This window comes from Phragmites australis, chromosome 11 (genome assembly GCF_958298935.1).
Source record: "Phragmites australis chromosome 11, lpPhrAust1.1, whole genome shotgun sequence".
NCBI lineage: Eukaryota > Viridiplantae > Streptophyta > Magnoliopsida > Poales > Poaceae > Phragmites > Phragmites australis.
Window position 1 is genome coordinate 2,752,118 of NC_084931.1, and position 17,286 is coordinate 2,769,403.

Sequence of the window (17,286 nt, forward strand, 5' to 3'; positions counted from 1 at the left end):
CAGTAAGCTATTTCCACAAATCTGAGTTCTCCTGAAGAGTCAAACAATTACTCCAGAAAAAGGAATTATTGATGACCATAAGACACATAAACAGCTCAAGTAGGTTTTGGTTGCACATATCACCCTACAAAGTGAATTTTATATGTAATCTACGAAATATTAACTAGATTATATAGATAAAATTATACTATCAAATAAAATCAGTATCTTAATATATACAACCGTTTTATGCTGTGAGATACCCACGTAATCTCACCTACCTAGATCCTAGTACCAGTCAGAGGACGAGACTAGGGCTAGATCTTGGTATGAACTACCATTTGAAGCACGTGGGATATAGAGTATGGACATAGGCTTATACGAAATCAATACAGATAAGACTACATAACCTACAGCTAAATTGACGAGCCGTACCGAAGACTCAACCCGACTCATCCAAGCTCACAAGCTCTAGAGCATACTCAAATTGAACCGAGCTTGAATCCATATTCTATCAAATCTAGTGAAAATAGCTCATCAGTCTCGAGTTTTTTTCAAGCCCTGTCCACCTCCTATTAGCATTCGGAACGGGAGCGCATGAATCCGCTTCCGAAGCAGTAATACGTACTTTCGTCGCCTTCTGTTAGAGGAAATACCCGCGTCGCCTTTGCCTGTCCGAGCCGCGCCACTGCTTACGCGGGCCCACGGGATCTTGACAGTTACGCGTGGCGCGAGCCCAGTTCACTCGAGTGACGTCATGACATACGCCACGTGCTCCTCCGCCTCCCGTCACTGGAGACAGGACGGACCACGCGACCGCGCCTCCCGCCGCACGAACGCCTCGCTCCGGTGGGCCCGCACGTCAGTGAGCCTGGAAGAAGAAACGCGAGGCTCACGTTTTTACAGAAACACCCCTTGGAGCGACACCATTTCCAACCCACTGTCCCTCTTCTCTTCCCCGCCTCCTTTCTCACTTCCAAGGAGACGCGGCCAAAACCCCTCCGGCCAAAACTGAATCCAGTCCACCGTACGGTTCCACGATCTTTGCTTTGATTTCTTACTCCGCGAATGTAACCTAATTCTTGTATCTGCAATTTTTCGTTATTTCCTCTGATTTTGTTTCAGGGGATTAGAAAACCCCGTGTGCCTGCTTCAAGAACACCGCTTAATCTTGTCTTCGTTTCCAACAATTGATGCAGGATTCTGTAGTATTTACCTGAATTTATCTGTTCTCTGGATCCTTGTTGTTACAAAGAGTAACTGCAGGTGCGAATCCCATCGAGCTCTGGTAAAAATCGTTTCTTTAGTACTAGGATTTTTTTCCTAATAAAGACTATCGATACTACCAAGAATGCGAGGATTACGGCGAAGTGCTCGAGGGGAATCGTCTCGGAAGGTTGGCCGCGAGTTCGAGCCGTTCACCATCTCCGGCAGGGTGTCCCACCTCACGAAGACCAGGTCGGAGCCATGCCACAGGACTCGTGGTGCCGCCTCCGCCGCCCGGAGGAGGCCTTTCTCGACGTTCGAGCTGCTGTCGGCAAGGGAGTCCGGCCGCTCGGGCTGCGCTGGATTCTCTTCGGCCGACCGCGCCTACGTTGGCAGCAAACACATCCCGGCGAAAGGGCCGTGGAGCGTCGACGACATGGACAGCGAGGCCTACGTCTCGCAATTTTCTGCTGATGGGTCATTGCTCATTGCTGGGTTTCGGGTAGGTGATTTTGCTGTTACAAGGAATAATCTGGGAAGAGATGCTTTTTGTGCTTTTGTTATTGAAATGTTGCACATAAAAAAGTTGTCTAGTGGCTAACGATTCTCTGCCTCCAAAATGTGATGATAAGGGAAGCCGCATCAGAATTTACGATGCCGAGAAAGGGTGGAAGGTTCGAAAGGATATAAGTTGCAGAAGTCTGCGGTGGACAGTTTCAGATATTGCTCTCTCACCTGACCAACGATTCCTTGTAAGTCTCTTATGCAAATTTCATCCAGGACCTTTTACCTGCTGTTTTTTGGGGGAAATGTGTAAGAAAAAGGTCATTAATGATTATTTCTTCGTCGTAAAAATAATGATAATCTCTGGGGCACTAATTGGCCTGCTTGGTTATGGTATGGACAAATGATTGATACTGACATTTATGCACCCTGAAGAACTAGTTGCTGTGCAAAAATCCATTTCCCATTGTGTTTCGTCAGACCACGATCTATACAAGATACATTATCAAGTAATCTAGTTACTACCTATTTTGATGCATTTACCCTCTACCAGGATTAAATTTCCCAAAGCTTCTTTTAAGGCATATCTTTTCTGCTACTTATTCTATAGCATAAGTTTGGTGTCAAAAGTACAGAGCTTCATCGTTTCTTAAATTTTATCCATAACAATCCTTTCTTAAGATGTTAGTTGAATTTCAAATTTGCAATGTGTTCAGTGTGTCTAGCATGGCCATATTAGCTGGATGCATGTATCACAAATGAATCTCTTAGTAGTAGAGCTAGTCATGTATTTGAATATTAGTCCATACCCGTCCTTTTTAAAAAACTTTCAATGCAGCTCTATCAATAATTATTTATCCCTAGTATGTATTCCTTCTTCAAATTTTACTACATCTTCAATCCTGTATGCCTTCTGTGACGACAAACAGAGTAAGTGCCAGTTTATGGTTGTTGTGATGTGCTATGCCACCCTGTGGAATACAGTTAGTTACATTGTTATAATGATCTTCACCAGGTTCAGTAAGATTTTATTGGTATAACTCCAACTCTGCTGAGGGGGGAAAGCTTGCTCTTAAGTAGTCATTATATCCATTTTTTTTTCAAAAAATGGTGCTTTTGAAAAGCCACCACATGAGCCAAGTTGTAGACTGCTTGCAACATTTTATTAGTACATAACACGCACTTGATCTCAAGGTTTGTTATTTTATTTCACCCAAAACAAAAACAAGATCACATAGCAGAATCTAGGTGTTTTTGTATTCCGAAAAAAATTGGCACCCAAATTTGAGTCGAAGAGGACTGCAACTTGGGTACTCAGGGTGTACACCCATACCTCCCACCAACTGAACTATGTCCAGTCCATGTTATTTTTATTACCATTAAGTTCAATGTTGAATCAATTTTTACATGCACCGCTTACTTCTTTTCTGGAAAAGAACCTGTCTTGTGGTGTATTTTCTCTGCATAGAGTGGGTTGTTAACTTTACCAAGTTGTATTTTGGGCATTTCATGTCATTTGCATGCCTATTTTTTATCAAGCGCATTTGATCACTTCTCAGGCCTATTCAAGTTTGTCGCCTATTGTTCACATTGTGAATGTGCAGAGTGCTGGAAAGGAATCACATGCTAATATTACAGTATGCTCTATTCCCAAACATTTTCGATATTGTCCCTATCAAAAACTTTCAACTGCATGCTCGTGCTGAATTCATAAAACGTCAGTGATGTGCTTGTAATGTACTTGTAATTCATGTTTATATCCTCCTTCCTCTTTTTCTGCAGGAAATTCATGAGGGTTTGGATTTCTTTGCTGATGAACATGATGATGATTTAGTAGACTTTGGAATATTTTCTGTAAAATTCTCAAAAGATGGTAGAGAAATTGTTGTCGGAAATAATGAAAAATCAATATATGTTTATGATCTTGGAGCAAATAAAGTATCAGTTCGCATCCATGCTCATACGGTATAGAATCATTTAACTAGCACTATCTTGTTTGATCTAATTTGTTGTGTTTCTAAAATTAAATTTAGCTTTTTTTGTCAGGCTGCATTGTTCTCTTTCTTCATTCTTTTCTGTGTTGTCTTAGCTGTCTCATCCATTACATGCTCACCATGTTTGTTATCAGTGTATGATGAAGAATATTAATTGTTTGTGTCGAATTTAATCAACCATGCATAATATGTCAAAATAAACAGATACTCTGTCACAGTGCTTCATCATAGAACTACAGAAGTGTCTGATAGCTCGAGAATTTTCATGGATTTAATCAGAAGCACTTTCATGATGTCATAGAATGTTAGTACTTAGTACCTTATAGTGGCACACTTCAGAAGGAAATATAATAAGACAAAGTGAAACAACACTAGTTTCAAATGTAGTAGGTTCGAAGTAGACTAAGATCAGCATGCCTAGCCTCTGTCAGTCCATTGTGTCAACAGCTTAATCATTCAATAGATTTTCCATTATACAATTTTGTCAAATATCATGGTACAGTTGGAATTTGGAAATTCTGAGAAGTATAACGCTGATGATACTTGATGGTGGAAAAGCCAGAACCATGTTTGGGCTAATAAATATGAGCTCATGGTACAGTCAGATGCCTTAGGTTTGGGATGTCAGCTAGAAGCAAATAAATATTTATTGTCTTCTAGGTATTGTGTTAGGAAAATACAATATTCTGTTTTTTTGTGATCTCATTTTCTTTTCCACTGTTTCTCTAAGTCTGATGTCAATGCGGTCACCTTTGCTGATGAAAGTGGTAATGTGTTGTACTCCGGAAGTGATGATAGTCTCTGTAAGGTTAGTATTATTTGGATATTTTTGCTTTTTGCTTTTCTTAGTCTTGCTCCTTTAGATCATCTACTCTATCTAATGGATAATACAACTAACACAAATTTTCTGTGTGATAAATATAATTAGACCTGAATAGCTGATAGGTAAAGCATTGGTGTTATGATACAGCTTTGAAATTTCTTTAACCAAACAAGCGAGTTTTAAAATGGCATTCTTAGCATCAGTGGCGGAGGGTCTTGGAGACCATACTGGGGTCGTGCCCCCCCCCCCCCCCTCCCTGGCCTACAATTTAGATGTCCTCTCAGTACATAGTACATATGTACTCCATGCAACTTTAGTATTCCTTTACTAACTGGTAGCCTATTTGTTCAATAAGACGTCATCATTCTTCCTCCCCTATTAATTGAAGGAAGCAAGTGTTTTTTTCTCTCGAAGGGAGCAAGCAAGCGAATTAGTACCGAAAGTTCTCTGAATCAAATTGTTCCCTATGGATCAAATTCTTATACCGCTGATTGAACGAGTTTAGTTAGCAATTATACTGTATCGCAACTACAACAAACCTTATATATAACATTGTATATGCTCAGTGAAAACTCAATTTAGCATCTGTGACAGGTTGTAATTAGTGTAAATATAATTGTAATTACTAATTGGCTATCAGCCCCCTCCCCCCCCTCCGCCGCTGCTTAGCATCTAGATTTTAGAAGGTAATGATGAGAAACTACAGCAAAAGTAAATTCAGTGAAGAACCTATTAGATCATCCCTTCATGTTCTTTTGTGAGAATCCCTTATCCACCATTCGTGATCCATTTATCCAATCTTACCTTGTCTGACAATATTTTGTGAATTACAACCCTCAGGTGTGGGACAGGCGTTGCCTTGTAGGGGGGAAATCAGCAGGTGTTTTGACAGGTCATTTAGATGGGGTTACATTTATTGATAGCCGTGGTGATGGGCGTTATTTCATCTCCAATTGCAAGGATCAGACAATCAAACTTTGGGATATCAGGAAAATGTCCTCGGTCACAAGAGCGTATGGCTTTTGTTCTATAGCAATTATTATGTTTACAATGTAAGTTGTATCTTTTTAATTTGCTACTATTGTTTTCGCAGTTGCCCACTGAGAATGGTGGACTGGGACTATAGATGGATGTCATTCCCAGCAGAAGCCCATCATTTTAGGCATCCAGATGATAAGTCTCTGGCCACATACAGAGGTCATTCAGTTCTGCGAACACTTATCCGTTGCTACTTCTCCCCTATGCACAGGTCAGGAGGGAATGGCGGTTTATTTTCTGTCGCCCATATATTGAAAATTTTCTTTTAGCTACTTTGACAAGGTTAGATTTGTTACTGGAAAGGTTATCATAGACTCAATATGGATTGTTGGGTCTACCATATTATCCTATTAGACTATTGATATAACGATATCTGGACATCTCTAGCGTATTCAGTAGGGCCAGATTGGGATCATGAGCCAGATTAAGATCTGATCACTTGCGAAACAGAAATCAGTGATAAGATGAAATGTTGAGTTTGTTTCACTCTTCCCTTCCCATCACTTGCATGGTTAAATAAATACTGAGATGTCTTCTGCTTGTCAATCCTCTTTGTCCATGAAAGTTCAGCAATTTACTATTGCATTGCACTTTATTACCGATAGTATAAGGCCAACATGGCATGTTTGGCCCTAAATAAGATTGTCAGGATCACGATCCTATGTAGTAGCTTTCTTTGTTTGACAGTATCAGAATTTAGAATCACGATGTATCAGATTTTAAGAAGCAAATTTATTTAGTACAAAATTTGAATATCTTACAATACATTTTTTTTCAACAAGGGTAATCCTTTTTCCAGCACCCTGGCTACGGAAAATGCCATTCGGTGTTTACAAACTGAGCTTAAGAAAGCTAATAAGAAAGACTGAAACAGAACTAGACGACCTCACACTGAGGTATTTGACTGCTTACAGACCCAAGGGGTTTAAAAATTGCACAATACGTGAGTCTACCATGTACATTCTGAAGTACTTAATTAAATTATGTAACTTCAAAACTAACTTAAAAAAGTCTGTTTGACACGTGTAAAGTATTTAATCCAGTCATGCATTAATTTTGCTTTCTGTGACAACATGAGTAATAATAAAAAAATTGTAAAGAATGTGCTTCATTTTCCCTAATTCGTTAAAACTGACATAGATCATGTGTAGTAACACTGACAAGTCTCTATTCATTTGTTTTCCTCCATTGTTGTGTTTTCCATTGCAGCACGGGCCAGAGGTACATATACACTGGATCTAGTGACAAGTCTGTATATATTTATGATGTGGTATGTAGCTTCCATCTTCTCCTTGAACTATTTCATTTATATTTTAACAAATTTTAATATTTTCCAAATTATTGCCTGCTGAAGTCTGGCAGTGTTTGGATATCAGTTGCATCGGCAGTGTGTTAAATACCAAACATCAAATACTAACAGTAAAGAGCATGATGGTCTTAGCTAGTCCCCTCCGGGAACCAACCGGTTCCCTGATATGATTTTGACCCTACATGACTAGATGAAATTATGGAAGTTTTGTGGTTCCTTGGTTGTCAAAAACACAGATTGTTGTGTTCTACATTCGCTGGTGGCCCATAAGCTTAGTTCTTCTTAAACAACAGAAGCAGCATATCCTATGTGCACTGCATTGCATCGGCACATTTGATTTTTCGGCACAACGTTACGATTGTTTCTTATTGCTTGCCCTGAACCTGCTGCTCATGCAGGTAACGGGGACGACTGTCGAGAGGCTCTCGTGGCACGGATCCATCATCAGAGACTGTACCTGGCATCCACACTATCCAACGCTCGTCAGCTCATCCTGGGATGGCTATCTGGCCCGGTGGGAGGCCTCGGGCGACGACGATGACCCTTCGATGCTTGCCTCCAAAGAGCAGAGGAGAAGTCCCTTTCATATGTACGGCGACCCCTTCTTGTTGTAGAGAAGTTTGGTGCTTGAGAACCTGAGATGCATGATCCAAGTTGCTGTTGTCTGCAGAGAGCGTGATCGAACTGCTGATGCGCCTGGTGTTTGGTTTCTAGTTTGGAAATTGCAGTTGACATTGCAATGTGTATAGGGTTGGGTTCGCTGCTTGCTTGGCAGGAATAGGATAAGCATTCATGTCATGCAACAATGTTAGCTTGGCTCCTAGTTCCTTCGGTAGGAAAGAAAATTGGCGAGATGATAGTAGTGCTGAAATCATGTTGTCAAAGCAGCTTGGTAAATCTCCATACATCTGGGCTTGTTTATTGCAAAATTTATAATTAATAAAGGTTGCATACATGGAGATGGGATAACAGATTGTAGTCTGACCTGCGCTCTGCACTCTGATCAAAATCAACTCAGAAAGATTGTACATCAATCACCAGCACTATACAAAGATTAAGCTGTCTTACATCATGCCCAACCGATAGCACTAATCAACACCTAACACTACCGGAGACAGCTTCTTTGCCGAGTGCCTCTCAGGCACTCGGCAAAGGACGATATACACTTGGCAAAGGCTTTGCCGGGCGCTCGGTAAACAGTTTGTCGGCAAAAACCTCTTTGCCGAGTGCACTTTATCGGGCACTCGGCGAAGCCTTTGCCGAGTGCTAAACTAACACTCGGCAAAGGTCTCCGCTTTGCCGAGTGCACTTTATCGGGCACTCGGCAAAGCCTTTGCCGAGTGCTAAACTGACACTCGGCAAAGGTCTCCGCTTTGCCGAGCGCCAGTGAATCAAACACTCGGCAAAGGTGGCATCTGTGCCGAGTGCCACCGGGAGGACACTCGGCAAACATGCCATCTTTACTGAGTGCCTGGACCGTGGCTCTTGGCAAATCTGTGATGTTTGCCGACTGCAATGGCCTTTGCACTCGGCAAAGCATGTTGTCACTTTGCCGAGTGCCATGGCCATTGCACTCGGCAAAGTGACTGAAAACAACCTTTTTTATTTGTTTTTTACATCCCATCCAAACAAACAGAAGATATATATATATATATATATAACAAACATCACCAACATCACATATATATCATCAACAGCACATATATATCACCAACACCACATATATATCACAAATAAGTTCACAAGTAATCCAAGTGCTCCATCATCTCACACCATAATTGCAAATAGAAGTACCATTAACAACCACAAGTATCATCACCAAGATGGTCAATGAAACTGATTTGGTGAAGGATTTGCTGAAGCATGAGGATCGTTCGATGCCGCCGATTGATTCTGCACAAAGGAGAAGAGATTGCATGTGTGAGACAAGATAAATATATACCATACATGAATAAAACTTTCATACTCCACTAAGTTTGACCGTAAGCATGAACATACAAACTAAAATATTTATACTCACAGGAGTAGAATAGTGAGGAGGTGGAGGTGGAGCGAATAGCGAAGGTGGCGGAGCTACACCCGTAGCGGCGCCAAGACTTTGCATGTACTGAAGAATCTCCACCATCCTCCGCTGCTCAGCCTCCCGCTCGGCCTCCACCCTCTCCATCGTCGCCTGCATTTGCTCCCGTATCCTCCTCTCTTGTTCCAGCTGGGCCTACAATATATTCACCCTAATGTTACAATAATGCAAAGGAAAGGTATGAAAAAACCAATGAACGACGAATAAACCAGGAATAACCTCGAGTGCCTCCACCCGGTGGTGTGAAGTGTCCTTCCGAGGTCGTATGGCCGGGCTCGTGCTCGTGCTGCTTGCTCGAATCTGGGAGAGACTGGGAGTAGCGATCGAGTCGATTGCGCCGTCGCCAATCCAGTATCGCCCATGCTTCTTGCCTCCTCCCACCCTCATGACGACTTCTCCATCAAGGTCCTCGGTGCTCGGATCGTACTCTGGCCTATGGACCTCCCTTGCCATCGATGTGTACTCACTAAGACGGTTGTGGACGGTCGCATTGCTGTACGCCTCGGGCCCGTCCTCCGGGTTGCAGTGGCGAGGCGACGCGGTGCAGGCAGACCCGCAGCGGCAAGGAAGGCGATCGGGGTCGCCGAGGTACTCCGGCGCCGCTCCGACTGGCTCTTCTCTGCAAAAAAAGAAACATAAAACTGTCAATACAAAATTTCGGCAACACCTCCCCTGCACGGTGAGGTTTCCAAAACCTGCAAGAAAACCAACGGCACGATGGCCGACATGCACAAGATTATATCCAACCACATATATATAACAATGTCACAACCACTCCTACGACTACTTAGACTACCACCACTGCTACTCTACCACTACTACTAGTAATACTACGACGACGACGACGGTATGGCATACCTAGTGGGCGTCGTAGGGCGGCGGTGGTGAAGAGGCCAGGGCGCCGGTGGACAAGGCGACGGCTGGGGAAGCGTCGGGGACGTGGCAACGGCGGCCGGGGCGCCTCCTCCTCCTCCTCCTTCTTCTTCCTCCTTCCTCCTTCTTCCTCCTCCTCCTTCTCTTCCTCCTCCTCTCTTTCTCCTCCTCCTCCGGCGGCGCGGCGCGGGAGTGGGCGGCGGCGGCGGCGCGTGTGTGCGGGCCGGCTAGGCCGGGGGTTAAATCCCCCCTTTGCCGAGTGCCCCCGATCTGGCACTCGGCAAAGAGGGGTTTTTTTAAAAAAAATTTAAAATTCTTTGCCGAGTGCCAGACGTCCTGGCACTCGGCAAAGAGGCTCTTTTCCCGAGTGTCATTTTTTTACACTCGGCAAACCCTTTTTTTTCACTTTTGACCTCCAAACTTTTTCTGCAGTCCTCATACAATACCTGGTACTCCATGTTCCAATGTGGCACATTTCTCGGACTTTTTCTATATTTCTTTAATTTATTTCAATTAATTGAATTTTCTTGAATAATTCAAATTATAACTGCTAGTCATTCGAATAATGAAAAAAAATGAATGGAAAAATGATATTCATATTATTTAGTATAATGTGAGGCCGTATCCAGTAACAGACCATAAATTTTGAACATCTTGTTCACGAAACATGACCACGAACTTGCGGTAAACTTCTTCGGAGATTCTTCGGTTTGCAAGCATCGTACGTTACAACTTGCGCAAAACCTTCTCAAATTTTTATCACAGCCTCCACATATGATATCATGACATCTTGACAAGTTTCATGATTTTCGGACTTCGTTTGCTTTTTATACAATTTAAAAACAACTTTACCGCAAGTTCGTGGTCATGTTTCGTGAACAAGATGTTCGAAATTGATGGTCTGTTCCTGGATACGGCCTCACATTATACTAAATAACATGAATATCATTTTTCCATTTATTTTTTTTCATTATTCGAATGACTAGCAGTTATAATTTGAATTCTCCAAGAAAATTCAATTAATTGAAATAAATTAAAGAAATATAGAAAAAGTCCGAGAAATGTGCCACATTGGAACATGAAGTACCAGGTATTGTATGAGGACTGCAGAAAAAGTTTGGAGGTCAAAAGTGAAGAAAAAAAATAGGGTTTGCCGAGTGTCAAAAAATGACACTCGGGAAAAGAGCCTCTTTGCCGAGTGCCAGATGTTTGCCGAGTTCTTTCTCTCTGGCACTCGGCAAATAGCCTCCACGAACTTGGAGCAGAAAAAGTTTGGAGGTCAAAAGTGAAAAAAAAATAGGATTTGCCGAGTGTCAAAAAATGACACTCGGGAAAGGAGCCTCTTTGCCGAGTGCCAGATGTTTGCCGAGTTCTTTTTCTCTGGCACTCGGCAAATAGCCTCCACGAACTTGGAGCAGAAAAAGTTTGGAGGCCAAAAGTGAAAAAAAAAAGGGTTTACCGAGTGTCAAAAAATGACACTCGGGAAAGGAGCCTCTTTGCCGAGTGCCAGATGTTTGCCGAGTTCTTTCTCTCTGGCACTCGGCAAATAGCCTCTTTGCCGAGTGCCCGATAAAAAGCACGCGACAAAGTCTGGGACACTCGGCAAAGAAGCCGTCTCCGGTAGTGTAAGATCTAGCGGTGTATGACACTGCAAAATTTTGCCTCACAGGCATGTCGCAAAACATGGCAAGGGCGAACATAGCTATAGTAAACAGTGAACGAGTAAAAGAAATTGCAAATGCAGTAAAACAAGCCCTTTGCTTATAACGGGGACTTTTGATCTTATCAGCACCATTTGACGAGTGCAACATCTCATCGGCCTCTTCAATACTTCAACAGTGCCTCTGCCTAGATACAGTTTGAACCTCACCGTATCATCCATCATACAGGAACTTGGCTTTTCTACCGACGTTTGCTGCACATGGATGAGTGTGTTGAGACTGAAGATCTTACATGAATTATGTACCTTATTGTAGAATAAAGCACATATCCCGAGGGTGAACATCAAGTGATCTAAACAAAAACTTGACAGGGAAAAATCTTCGGATTTAGTATGAAAATATGCAATAACTAGATTACCTTTTTAGTATCCGCAAGGTTTGCTCCTTTAAATCAGTGTGAATCTAACTTCTTAAGGCAATGTTTTTTTTCCAGAAAATAATCATTTACACAGCAAATTGAGGTGAACATCAATCTTTGGGGATTTATTGAATGTGATGGTTCACTTGACAACCGTATTCCTAGGAGGGGGGAGGGGGCAGTATCTAGATTGGCCAAGGGCATACGCAAATTACTTCAAACCTCAGGCACGATGTCACCATTTCACCAAAATCATCAATAGCCATGCGCAGGGTGTGTATGACATAGATATGCAAGTGGAGTATTATACTCAACACGAAACTAAATGCATATATGATCAAAGTAAATTTTGAAAAGGACATATTGCAACGCATGAGCCTTCCTCAGTCAAAAGGTATAACGAAGTCTACAGCCTAACGATTAGCAAATTTCTCAGCCATGGATTACAGCGTGAGATATTCAAAATTTCTTACTTCAATTAACATCTCTTTTGAGAGAAAGCAAAGGCAAACCTTAATCTCTTGCTTGGTGCAAGTATTCCACGTTTCTCAATGCTCTTGTAGCGATCCCTCCCAAGATTACAACAGCCCTACACGAATATTATAATTAACTACTGCAGAATAATAGGCAAGCAACAACACAGGAAGTAATTGTTACCTTCAGCTTTCTAAGAGAGCCACTAATCTCTTCTGTCAGTAGAACTTGAACAGGAGCTGGTTCAAATCTGTTAGATTTGGAATTTGTGATTATTAATCAGAAAAACAAAAATCATCACCACGTACTAAGGACAATAGCTTTATATGTACAAAAAGTCCTTCTGTATCACATTGTACCCCATAACCTAATATCACATCATTACATGTAAGATATAAATAAACTAGTGATTTGCAAAATATCTAGAATAGCTCAGCCATTTTCACAAAAAAAATGCATGAAAAAAATATAAGAATAACTGACATATATATACGCGAACTAATTAGTTCGTTTAGAAATGTACTTGTGTCTGCCCAGACGAGGTGGTCCTGATTTGAGCCTGTCCTCTTTAGCCACAGTTCGCCGTATGCGCCTCTTCTCCTTTTCCTCATCCTCCTTACCTATCTCATCTATTATATTTGGCAAGCTGCAAAAAGAAGATAACAAGATAACATAAGCACACTTTCAACTCCAAAATGAAATGGCCTCTTGAAAGCTAGCTGATCCAAGAACATAAAATCTACCTGTCAATTTCCTTTGAAAGATAATCGATTTTCTTTGCTTCCGCTTCTGCTCTTAACCTCTCCTTACGACGAGCTCTTCTGTTCAGTTCTACTCTTGTAACTCTTTTTGTTTTGGTTTTCCTGTAAAGGAATAAATCAAATAATTACAACAAAACTACATCTTCAATATAACTTCGCCACAATACGGAACACATGACTCCAATAATATTTCTGAATAAACAGTTGAAATTTAAATAGTCAAAACAAAGTGTTCTTTATAAAAGTAGGCCTTCCTTCCAAAATGCTCTTATCAGATTCAAAAATAAAAAGCCAGGTTTCCATGGTCATTATCAGAAATAAGCAAACATCAGTTCTATATTTAGTTAATTACTCCTATCAAAAACATAGTTAACTACTGAAAGTGTATGCCCTAACTGAATATCACATCCCGTGCTTTGTTATCTTATAATGGTAGCAATGCAGGAACATATATAACACATAGCATCACCAAAATTTCTGAAATCACTCAGTTTGCAGAACATATAAGTATCTACGCAAACACACACACACACACACTAGGTGACTATAACTTTTTACAACCATAATTAACATGTGGTAACCATGAAAGCTTTGAGAAAAGAAGTGACATGTAATAAAGTGACATTTGTGCATCATAATTAGTATTACATATTAATACTTGATATAGTCAAAATAACTGATATTTTGGGATGCGTGCAGTCAAACTATCAAACTTTGCTTACTGACTACTGAGATCACAAATATTTAGATTTGGTACATGAAAAATGATATCAAAATTTTACTAGCTTTTTCTAAGCATATTACAATCGAATAAGTGTTAAACGTGATATTGAGACAATCTCAACTGTCAATATCAAAAACAACACTTATTTGTGACCTAAGGGGTTAATTAGACTGTAGAGTTTAACCTCTGTCCAGCCAAAGCATCAGCATCATGATCTTCATCACACTCTGCAACATCTTCATCTCCATCATCAGCATCAAGAAAGAATTTCTGCAGACCAGGTGAAATAAGCTAATATATAAAAAAAAAATATGCAGAATGTGCTCATTTATAATTAATGAATCATTTTAAAATGTTTATATAAATATCAATTTCAGCATTTCTATTTCAAGGATCCAACAAATCCAATCAAAATACACATGCAATCAGAGCACAGATAAGAGTGCTAATAGGAGTGCATGTATTGTCGATATAAAGATCTCGTGATGGAGCTGTATAAGCCTCAGTCATCAAACTTACATCTTCTTCGGTGATAGCTTCACCAGGAACTATAAGTGGCACAGGTTTAGGCCCCAACTCTTTTGTGTAGGTTTTACGCAATTCATCTGCAACTGCCTGAGCAAGAGAATCCTACAGACACCAAAATAAACTACATGAGCAAAATCATTTCAATTTTTAAACAAAAGCAACAGTAGGGTTCTTCCCTACTGCTATCATTAAAAACAAGATATCCGCTAGCCTGAGAATTAGAAATTAATAAGAACATTGCTCATATCTGGAACTTTACAACATAAATATTAACACATACTTGATGTGCTTCAAATGGGGGATTAAATGAACATCCTGGGGGCTCAACTTCAACAGCAGGAATCGCCGTTGTAAGAGAACTCTGCCAGTAGAAATGCAACAAAAACATACTATTAGTGAAAGTGTGAGACCATTGAAATTTTTTGCTGATCCATCAAATCGAACATTTCAAAAAAGATATTTGAATATTTCGACACATATAACCGCAAATACAAATGCACATTCTTTTAGATACAAACAGTAGTTAGATTGTGGACTCGTGCATCACCTTTTTAGCTTTGGCATCTCCTTTACCCTCCCCACCCCAGATGTCAAGATTCTTTTCAGCAGAATCATCTTCCTGTGGAAAAGACAAACCACCAGTCAGCAAGTTGGACCTCAAACAGAAAACAAAGTAAGACTCGTATCAGATAGTCAATAATACCATGGGGACACTTTTCTCTTCCTGTGTCTCCTGCAATTTCTTGTTCTTTTCCTTCTTCTTATCCTTCTTGGACACCACAGAAGATGGGACTGGCTGTACAAACGGATTCCTCTTCAACACACTCTCATGGTAAAGAACCTTCTCTCTCTTCTTTTCAATCTTTCTCTTGACAGGAATATCTACAGGCAGTAATCAAAAGTTCAGCTATGCCAGAAGATGCATTAGCAGGAAACCACTCTAAGTTACAGATGTGGCAACAGAAACAGTGATCAACACTAACTAGATGCACGTACTGATGTAAATATGATTTCGATCCCAATTAGAAACTAGTGTGTCAATTCAGTCATATGATTGAAGGTCCATATTGAAGACTAGCAAGTTATCACCGTCAACAAGATAGGTAGCAATTAAGTAGCATAAAAGAAACACCCATCAACATTAATTATTTGGATATGTTACCCTAGCAAGCAAATTTTCACAACGGTACAACCGGGGAAAAAATGAACTTTAGCCTCCATCATATATTACCACATAATACTGAACATCAAGCATAATACCCTCCCGTCTCTCAATCCCCACTACTGTAGTAAGAAAACAAAAGAGGTCTAGGTGAAGTTAGTGGCGGCGTAGGGGTGACCTTTGGCGGTTGTGTCGGAGGCGCCGGCAGCGGAAGTGGACGCGGAGGCGGCGGGCTTGTCGACGTAGAAGAGGGAGTCGGAGGGGAGCGAAGGGATGGCGGCGACGCCGGCGTGGGCGTCGCGCGTCTGCTTCTCGAAAAAATCGTCGATATCGTCGGTGTGGATGTTGGCGCGCCAAGCCTTCTTCCCCTTGCGCGAGCCCTTCGATGCCCTCCCCATCGCCGCCGCCGCCTCTCTTGTTCGCTCGCGGTGGAGGGAAGCTGCAGGTAGAGGAGGGCGGAGAGGGTTTGGAGAGGAGGCGGGGAGGGAGGGGACGAGAGGAGTTTTGGTGGGGCGTTAGGGTTTCTGCGGGCCAGGTGGGTCACTGGCAGGTGGGGCCTCTGGGCCCTTTCACAATGACCGGTGAAAATTCAATTCTTCAATTCGTTGCTAAAAGAAATTAGTGCATTTTGGGCCCTCCAACTTTGCGTGGTTTTCTACGTCACAAATTCACGGTACATTGCATATATCACCACATACAAGATTAGTGATTTCCTATATACCTCCATTCATATATAGTGGATGTAGTTTTTTTACTCAAAGACCCAAAAAAAAATAGCCAAGAATGTACTTGGTGATTACTAAATATGCATGCAGCTCAACGCCTCTTGTCGCCTCATTTTTCCTCATGTGGCACATTCAAGTCATATAGATGCATGCATGCCTGTGTACTGTTAAATGAAACAACTAATCGTCGGGCACCAGTGGAGTCTTCAGCCACCTCTCTGATGAGTTCTTCATCATCGTCGCTGGCGAAGTCTTCAGCCACCTCTCAAATGGGCTCCTTCTCTTTGTCGACGTCGTAGGCGGAGTCTTCATACACCTTGTCGATAGGTTCTTCATCATCCACGTCGCCATTGATGGAGTCCACGGCCACCTCACCAGTGGGTTCTTTCACCATCTCGATCACAGCCTTTTTCATTTCGTCTTCTTTCTCGCTCAGTACCAGCCATGGGCTCCTTTAAATGGATCATCATGATGCTAGCGCATGCATGAGAAGTGCAAATGCTTCTGGATGCAATGACATGAATTAATTGGTATGCACATGATTTAGAAGAGGTATAGTTGTACATTTTTGCTTTAGAAAATGGATACACCCGCTAAATATGAACATCTAAAAAAAACTACACCCACTATATATATATGAACAGAGGAAGTACCTTCTAAGATGTAGGGTACACATACGCAAAAAAATCGGACATTCAGGATTTGAACTGGCGTCTGTTGCTTATGAACCTAGTCTGCAACAGTGTAATCGTTGGTTTCCTTAAATTTGAGTCTTCATGTCAGTGGAGTGGCTCGTGATAAAGTCTAATGTTTCCGCAATTACAGATAATGCTCAAATGTATCATATGTAGACAAGTACCATAAATGAATATTTTCACACCATCTTTGGTGCGCCTAAAGTAAGCAATTGTTCCCATTGAGCCATACTATCAAACATATTATAGGACTTTCATAGTAAGGACAATACTGTCAGGTGATTATAAATTTGATGAAGAAAACACCAAATCCTGGAATAACCAACTACATC

General features: G+C 41.4%; 2 protein-coding genes across 4 annotated transcripts; one reads left to right on the forward strand and one right to left on the reverse strand.

Annotated features, from left to right (window-relative positions):
- The first annotated feature begins 895 nt into the window (after positions 1-895).
- On the forward strand, positions 896-7,824 carry LOC133884793 (LEC14B homolog). 3 transcript variants are annotated; one of them, XM_062324349.1, is made up of 11 exons: positions 896-1,006; positions 1,179-1,245; positions 1,330-1,687; positions 1,818-1,937; positions 3,249-3,326; positions 3,472-3,654; positions 4,414-4,491; positions 5,347-5,519; positions 5,600-5,755; positions 6,754-6,814; positions 7,252-7,824. In XM_062324349.1, the coding sequence occupies exons 3-11, from the start codon at positions 1,331-1,333 to the stop codon at positions 7,465-7,467; spliced, it is 1,422 nt and encodes a 473-aa protein (XP_062180333.1). In that variant the 5' UTR covers positions 896-1,006; positions 1,179-1,245; position 1,330; the 3' UTR covers positions 7,468-7,824. The 3 variants fall into 3 exon arrangements, with proteins under 3 accessions (XP_062180333.1, XP_062180334.1, XP_062180335.1); XM_062324350.1 differs by having other exon boundaries at positions 897-1,006; positions 1,105-1,245; XM_062324351.1 differs by having other exon boundaries at positions 906-1,049.
- A 683-nt stretch (positions 7,825-8,507) lies between these two features.
- On the reverse strand, positions 8,508-16,051 carry LOC133884792 (ribosome biogenesis protein NOP53-like). The gene is made up of 13 exons (XM_062324348.1): positions 15,713-16,051; positions 15,076-15,254; positions 14,920-14,991; positions 14,653-14,733; positions 14,364-14,474; positions 14,029-14,114; positions 13,103-13,222; positions 12,883-13,005; positions 12,543-12,609; positions 12,398-12,474; positions 9,153-9,552; positions 8,874-9,068; positions 8,508-8,746 (listed from the first exon to the last, which is right to left on the reverse strand). Exons 1-13 carry the CDS (start codon positions 15,930-15,932, stop codon positions 8,681-8,683), a joined length of 1,797 nt encoding a protein of 598 aa, XP_062180332.1. The 5' UTR covers positions 15,933-16,051; the 3' UTR covers positions 8,508-8,680.
- Between the last annotated feature and the right edge of the window lie 1,235 nt (positions 16,052-17,286).

Excerpts from the sequence above, each read along its gene's own strand:
- LOC133884793 (XM_062324349.1), top strand. The coding sequence starts at position 1,331 with ATGCGAGGATTACGGCGAAGTGCTCGAGGGGAATCGTCTCGGAAGGTT. Across the intron at positions 3,655-4,413 it reads TTCGCATCCATGCTCATACG|TCTGATGTCAATGCGGTCAC; the intron begins GTATAGAATCAT and ends TGTTTCTCTAAG. Across the intron at positions 5,520-5,599 it reads ATGTCCTCGGTCACAAGAGC|TTGCCCACTGAGAATGGTGG; the intron begins GTATGGCTTTTG and ends TTGTTTTCGCAG.
- LOC133884792 (XM_062324348.1), bottom strand. The coding sequence starts at position 15,932 with ATGGGGAGGGCATCGAAGGGCTCGCGCAAGGGGAAGAAGGCTTGGCGC. Across the intron at positions 14,475-14,652 it reads CCCCATTTGAAGCACATCAA|GATTCTCTTGCTCAGGCAGT; the intron begins GTATGTGTTAAT and ends TGGTGTCTGTAG. Across the intron at positions 8,747-8,873 it reads CTCCTCACTATTCTACTCCT|AATCAATCGGCGGCATCGAA; the intron begins GTGAGTATAAAT and ends TCCTTTGTGCAG.